Source organism: Cicer arietinum, chromosome 2, assembly GCF_000331145.2.
Source record: "Cicer arietinum cultivar CDC Frontier isolate Library 1 chromosome 2, Cicar.CDCFrontier_v2.0, whole genome shotgun sequence".
Lineage (NCBI taxonomy): Eukaryota > Viridiplantae > Streptophyta > Magnoliopsida > Fabales > Fabaceae > Cicer > Cicer arietinum.
This window is the reverse complement of record NC_021161.2, coordinates 31062146-31070011: the sequence shown is the minus strand read 5'-3', so window position 1 is coordinate 31070011 and position 7866 is coordinate 31062146. Positions and strand designations below refer to the sequence as shown.

General features: G+C 30.1%; 1 protein-coding gene across 1 annotated transcript; it reads left to right on the top strand.

Moving 5' to 3' along the window:
• The first annotated feature begins 1087 nt into the window (after positions 1-1087).
• On the top strand, positions 1088-1821 carry LOC140919411 (uncharacterized mitochondrial protein AtMg00820-like). The gene is made up of 2 exons (XM_073365422.1): positions 1088-1280; positions 1565-1821. The coding sequence occupies exons 1-2, from the start codon at positions 1088-1090 to the stop codon at positions 1819-1821; spliced, it is 450 nt and encodes a 149-aa protein (XP_073221523.1).
• Positions 1822-7866: the final 6045 nt, after the last annotated feature.

Here is a 7866-nt window from a genome sequence, read left to right as displayed (position 1 = left end):
CTTGAGAAGGTGTGTGAAGTATGTATGGCAGGTAAACAACCAAAAAATTCATTTCAATCACAAGTGCAAGCAAGAGCGGAGAACATTCTTGGAGTGATTCATAATGACATATGTTGACCATTTGAAATGCCATCATTAGGAGGTAATAAGTATTTCATAATTTTTTTTTAATGAATTTATTAGAATGTTGTGGATTTATTTGATTAAAACCAAAGATGAAGCATTGGAGACATTCAAAAACTTCAAGATTAAAATGGAGAAACAAAGTGGAAAATCCATCAAGGTGTTAAGGACAGATGGAGAAGGAGAATATACTTCACATGAATTCAAGGATTTTTGTGTCAAGAATGGAATTGAACATGAGGTAACAGCTCCCTACACACCTCAACAGAATGGCCTTGCTGAAAGGAGAAATAGAACCATTCTAGACATGACTAGAAGCATGATAAAAGAGAAGGGACTGCCACATAAGTTCTGGGGAGAAGTTGCATCAACTGCTGTGTATATTCTGAATAAATTTCCAACAAAGAAAAATGAGAAGGTACCAAAAAAGATCTGGAGTGGAAGAAAGCCAGCAATGGGGCATTTAAGAATATTTGGTGCTCTATGTTTCAAACATGTACCAGACCAGAAGAGAAGAAAGTTGCAAGACAAAAGTGAAGCAATGATCTTGGTAGGATTTCATCCAGGAGGTGCCTACAAAATGTTTGATCCTATCATAGGCAAGGTAGTGGTCAGTAAGGATGTCAAGATTGTTAAACATGAGAGTTGGAACTGGAAACATAAGCAAATTGCCAGCAGTCAACATTGGGACTGGGAGCAAGCAACCAGCAGCACAAACCGACCATTACACATCCCTTTGTAAGTAAAGATTGAGCAGCACACCAGTTGAAGTAGAGATGAAGAAATAGTTGAATCAAGCAGATCTCGAAGAACAAGAAAATCACCAACTCATTTACAAGAATTTGAAGTGTACAATGACAGTGAAGTTGACAGCAGTGGAGATTTAGTACATTTTGCTTTATTTATTGATGCAGAACCTTTAAATATTGAAGAGGCATTGAAGAAATGACCCTGGAAGAAAGAAATGGTGGAAGAGATCGATGAAATTGAGAAGAATCAAACATGGTACTTGACAGATTTGCCTCCAAAACAGAAGCAGATTGGAGTGAAATGGGTCTACAACTTGAAGTTGAATCCAGATGGAACAATTGCTAAGTACAAAGCTAGATTGGTTACCAAGGGATTCCTACAAAGAGCGGGCATAGACTATTCTGGAAGTGTTTGCTCTAGTGGCCAGAATTGAGACAATTAGGCTTGTGATAGCAGTGGCATGTGCTAGGGGCAGGCTAATGTGTCAGCTTGATGTGAAATCTGCATTTCTGAATGGATGGTTGTAAGAAGAGGTATATGTCTCTCAACCACCAGGTTTTGTGATTAAGGGAAAGGAGAATAAAGTACTTATATTGAGGAAAGCTCTATATGGTTTGAAGCAAGCACCAAGAGCTTGGAACAAGTGAATTGATTCATTTTTTAATTGGCATTGGATTCATCAAATGCACAGTGGAATATGGAGTTTATGTAAAGCATTCCACACTGAATGGAGAATCTGAAATGATATTGTTGTGCCTATATGTTGATGACTTATTGGTGACTGGCAGCAGCAGCAAGGCAATTACAGAATTCAAGAAAATCATGAAGGATGAGTTCGAAATGACAGACTTGGGAAAATTGAACTACTTTATGGGAATGGAGTTTGCTGAAACTGAAGAAGGTCTACTGACGCATCAAAAGAAGTATGCTAGAGAAATCCTGAGATGATTCAATATGGCTGATTGCAATCCTGCAGCCACTCCAATGGAGATCACTACAAAGTTGGAAATGGAAATTGAAGAGGAGCTGGCTGATTCGACCTTATTCAGACAAGTTGTTGGTTCCCTAAGATACTCGTGGAATACAAGACCTGACATCTGCTATATTTTAGGAGTGGTAAGAAGATTCATGGAGAGACCCAAGCTCTCTCATTGGCTGGCAGTGAAGAGAATCATGAGACATGTTCAAGGCGCAATTGGGCATGGCATTATGTTTGCAATAGATTTGAAACGTGAAGGTGAAGACTTATTAGGATATTCAAATTCAGATTGGTGTGGAGACAAGAATGAAAGAAGGAGCACTTCATGATATGTGTTCAAATTCTTGAATTCACCAATAGCATGGAGCTCAAAGAAGCAACCTGTGATAGCACTATCATCATGTGAAGTTGAGTACATTGCTGGCAGCTATGCAGCCTGCCAAGCATTATGGTTGGAATCATTAATAATAGAGCTGAAGATTGAAATTTGCAGGCCAATTTCGTTGTTGTTTGACAATATTTCAGCAATAAATCTGGCAAAGAATCGTGTGTCTCATGGAAGAAGCAAACACATTGAGACATGGTTTCACTTCTTAAAAGATCAAGTTGGAAGAAGCAAATTGAAGCTCATTTATTGTCAAACTGAAGTTCAGCTGGCTGATATAATGACCAAGGCCTTGAGAACAAGTAGATTGAAGAGCTAAGAAGACTGCTAAGTGTAAAATCACATAGAAACTTGAATTAAGGGAAAGTGTTGGAAACCAAGAACGTTCTTGATTTGTGACTGAAAAATGGAGAACGTTCTCCTTATTCAGTTTTATGTAATTCAAGTTAGTTTGATTGTATGTAATCAACTAACTAACTAACCACTTAGTTAGTTAGTTAAGAAGAAGTTAGTTAGAAACAAAGCAATAGAGACTATGTATAAATAGCATACACATCTTAATAAACAATATACACATTATTCAATTCATTCATTCCTTCTTTCTTGGTTTTATTCTACATTGCAAGTAAAATGCCAGCACTCTGATCATCTAATCAATTAACCAATTAATGTTTAATACATCTAATTGCTTATTCTACCTTATCTTATCAATTAATATATTAATTTCCACACATATATTAGATTAATCCACGTATTTAATTTGTTCATCTAATTGACCAATAACAAATTATCACACTAATCATCACCCCAAAACATCTACTATAATTATTCAAACATATATAAGTCACATATTTCAACGCTCAATAATTAATTTTTAGTTTTAAACTTAGTGTTTTGAGTGATGTCAACATGTTTAGTCTAGATAGTGATTAATGTGCTGGTTCACAAAATTGGGCATAATTAAAATGTGAATAATGAAAAACATTATTCTTGATTAGTGAAAAAATGGTGGAATAACTTGTTGTTCAGATGAAGAGAAAAAGAAAGGGATGATGATGATTAATCACACATTCACATTCAATTGATGAATTCGAGTTCAAGTTTCAAGAATTTAGGAGTAGCATTCTTTTGATCAATGAATAACAAAGATCAGCCCTCAAATTCTTCACTACAACTCACAAAAATGAGAGGGGAAATGAACTTTAGAGTTTTCCCTTGAATTCTAATCCTTAATTGAAGAGAATGAGTTCAAATAATTGAGCTTCCGTTTAGATAGACGATCTGGTTTTGTGATGTTGAAATTAATTTTAGGGACAAAAATTCATTATTAGGGTCAAACTAAAGTATTAATCCTTTTTAGTTCAAAATACAAATAGTTCTAGACTTTAGACAAGAAAATCAATCTTTCAAAGATTATAAATCTATTTTATATTAAAATTCAAATAAATTCTAAAAATTAGAGGGAATTTGTCAATTAATAAACAATACTTAATCGATGAATTGAATCAACATTACTACCATCTCGTGAACAAGCACAAATTCATCTAAATTAATGATCAATTATTCAACGTATAAAAAAATGACAATTTGATATATTTTTAATAATATGACATACAATTCTATGATATAGAGTCATCTAGATGCATTAATTATTTATATGTCACTAATTAAATTAATAATATGAACAAATTCAAAGTTGAATGCTAAGTTTTTACGATATTTTATTCCAATTTCATGAATGTTAATCATACATCGCATCATATGCCACATTATTTAAAACATCTCACGATATTATTTTTTAATTAAAAATTCAGATAGAGGGACCAAAATTGTCGACTTTTAAAATAGAAAAACCAATTTCGTGAATTAGTAAAAATAAGGGGACTAAAACTACAATTAAATCTTATTATTATTAACCATCTCAATAATTAACCAGAGTTGCTAATTCTTTTCATTTATCGATAACAATATCCGATAATAATAATAATAATAATAATAATAATAATAATAATAATAATAATAATAATAATAATAATAATAATAATAATAATAATAATAATAATAATAAACACTCAACATATCAAACACATTTTTTTTATAAAATTATAACATAAATTTGTGGTCAAATCTTTACATTTTCATTTCATTAAAATCACACATAGCATATGTACAATCATAATGTTTTTAATAAATTTAAAATACAAAAAATTTCATCACATCTCCATATTTTAATATCATTCAAATAATATTCAACAAACATATAAATATATTAATATAATATAATTTATATATAACTATATTTTTTAAATCAAATAATTGAAATAAAGATTAAGTGCACACATATTCAAACACTTCCCACCCAAAACAATTAACACATAGTAATAAAACAATTAAGACATAGGTACATAATATTTAAATGGATATATTTCACTTTCGGCCCCGTAAATTATTTTTATGTTTCACTTTGGTCTCTTACGTTTCGTTAGTTTCATTTTAGTTTCTTAATTTATAATCTTTAGACATTTTGATTTATCAAGTTATTTATGTTTTATTTTAGTCCTTTAAGTTACTATCGTGAAACGTTTTGGTCCTTTAGATTATAAATATTATACAATTTAGTCATTTCTAATAGTATCTAACATTGTAACTTAAAGTATCAAAGTGTTAAATTTTTGTAACTTAACGGACCAATTTTTTTAACTTTATTAACTTAAGGGACTAAAATTGAACGAAAATAATTTGAGGGATCAAAGTGTCTAATGTTTTTAACTTAAGGGACCAAAATGAAACTAAAAACACTTAAGGGACCAAAATGAAACTAAAAACACTTAAGGGACCAAAATGAAACTAAAAACACTTAAGGGACCAAAATGAAACTAAAAACACTTAAGGGATCAAAGGAAAACTAAAAAATAACTTAAGGAACCAAAATTCATATAGCATGCATGTCATTCTAAATTAACTAACTAACTAACACACTAAGCGAAAACATGCGCGGACTCAACGACTTACTATTATGTGGATTGGCTAGGTTCTGATACCAAATTATGCACATTTTACCTAGATTTGCGGAAAAAACGTACAAAACAAGAAAAATTGGTGAAAATTTAAAACTTTTATTTATTTCAAACACATCAAACTAGTAAAGGGTATCAATTAAACTATGAAAAGACTTATAGTAATGAAAATATCCTAAAACTCCTTGCCACTTAGTCATAACCTAATGTAACTAGAATATAAGGATTGTTAGTTCTTAACCCTTGATATCACACTGGGATATCTTCGAGAAGATCTGTGCATCATAACACATATGAAAAATGTTGGTCTCTATAGTGAGAACCACAACGCAAGCATATAAAATATATAGAATGAGCATAACAGAACCCAAGCAACATAGAATAGTTCTTCTTTTATCTACTACCAATTATTATTAGAGTTCAATTAGATTAACTTATCATCAAACACATATATCACACATGATCATCACATAAGTCCTCATATATTATAACACATATTCTAGTAAATCCTCTAATGCATGTACAAATAGGATGCAATGCTACCTAATTACCAATTATCTCCAACACACGAATCCAGCTACTCTAGGTTAATGCAAACAAAGAAGCTACCTTTTGTCTAGTAAACTAGAGAGTCTAGTTGATAAGGTGTCTATATATAACTATATAACTGGAACATCCCAGTGGTATTGATCCTACCTTCACGTAAGACCTTTCTATTGACATGCCCCCACTAGTGCAATTTGACCTTTTTAAGTTGGTTAAAATCGACATTTTAACCCGATTATGAGCGTGATCTAACATCAATCAATTTAATAAATAATTTTTTATTTACTCGGTTCCGTGAACTAACCTAACACGACTTTTAATTAATTTAGTTTCATTTACCCAAATAAAATAACAAAAATTTACATTTATGAAACATCTTAAATAGAGTTGTTAAGTCGGTTCAAATGCATATCTGACTTAACAAAATCTTTTTAACTCGTTTCATATTTATATTTGAGTTAATAAAATATAGGCATAATTGTTCATTCGGTCCCTTAACTTAATTTCAGATAACACTTCAATCTTTTATTTTCTTTTTTCGATTTGATTCTTTATTTAATTTTAAGTAAATAATTTAATTTTTTATGTTTTAAAATGTTATATTTTTTTTACAAAATTTTATCAAAATTTTTCCAAAAATTCATCAAAATTTTCAAACAAGACTCATAAAATTAATTATCATCTTCAATATAATGCAAATTTCATAAAATTGATAACTCAAATATTCAAAAAACCTAATATTTTCATTCTTTATATTTTAGAATATTTGTAATAAAATTTAATAAAGGACCAAATCGAGAAAAAATAATATAAAAGACTGAAGTGTTATCTAAAATTAAGTTAAGAGACCGCAAGAATAACTGTGCCTAAAATATATGCCAAATTGGTTATTTGCATAACTGAGTTAAATTTCTTTTTTTATAATTTTCTTTTTTTTGTTTTTTTCCTCCCTACATATCAAATTGGCTTAATTGCAGTTTTGGTCCCCCTATTTTAGCTGAATCGCAAAAGTTGTCCCCCAGTTTTGGTCTCCCAAACAGATTTTGGTCCAAAACTTGATGAAGTTTCATTTTTTCAAGTCACACCACACCATTTATAATCATAGATTTCAGGTACAATTGTTGCACCACGAGATCTTGAGGCATGTGTGACTTAAATAAACGCAAAAAAAAAAATGAAATTTCATCAAGTTTTGGGCCAAAATTCTGTTTGGGGGATCAAAACTGGTGAGAAATAAAATGGAGGAACTACTTTTGCGATTCGGTTAAAATAGGGGGACCAAAACTGCAATTAAGCCTATCAAATTTTGTACCAGAATTTTTTTCATGTAACCGTAACTTCATAAATATCTAATAACCAAAATAACATGATAATAATTCATTAAAAAAAATGCTACCAAATCACTATAAAAAAACAATGTGACAAAATCATATAATTCAAGCATACAACTATATTCAAGCATTGTCATTTGCATTCATAAGTTCCATTCAAATTTTACACAACATTCATGAACATATTGAAGTTCATCCTTACAAAATTCATTCGAGTCATCATATATCTAAACGACAATTTAAAAAAAAAAAAATCAGGCATAATTACTCTTGCGGTCCCTTAACTTAATTTCATATAACACTTTAATCATTTATTCATTTTCTTTTCTTTCAATTTAGTCTTTTTTTGTAATTTAAAGTAACAATTTGATCCTTTATGTATTAAAATGTCAACAATGTTATCATTTATTTACAAAAAGTCAAAAAATTCATCAAAACTTTCAAACAAAACCCATAAAATTAATTATCATCTTCAATATAATGCAAATTTCATCAAATTCATAACTCAAATCTTCAAATAAACTCATATTTTCATTCTTTATTTGATGAATTTGATGCTGTTGGAGATGAAAATATGAGTTTATTTGAATATTTGAGTTATGCATTTGATGAATATATGAATTTTCTTGATATTGATATTGAATTTTATGGGTTTTGTTTGAAGATTTTGATGAATTTTCTAAGTTTTTGTAAAGAAAGGGTAACATTGTTGACATTTTAAGATATAAATGATCA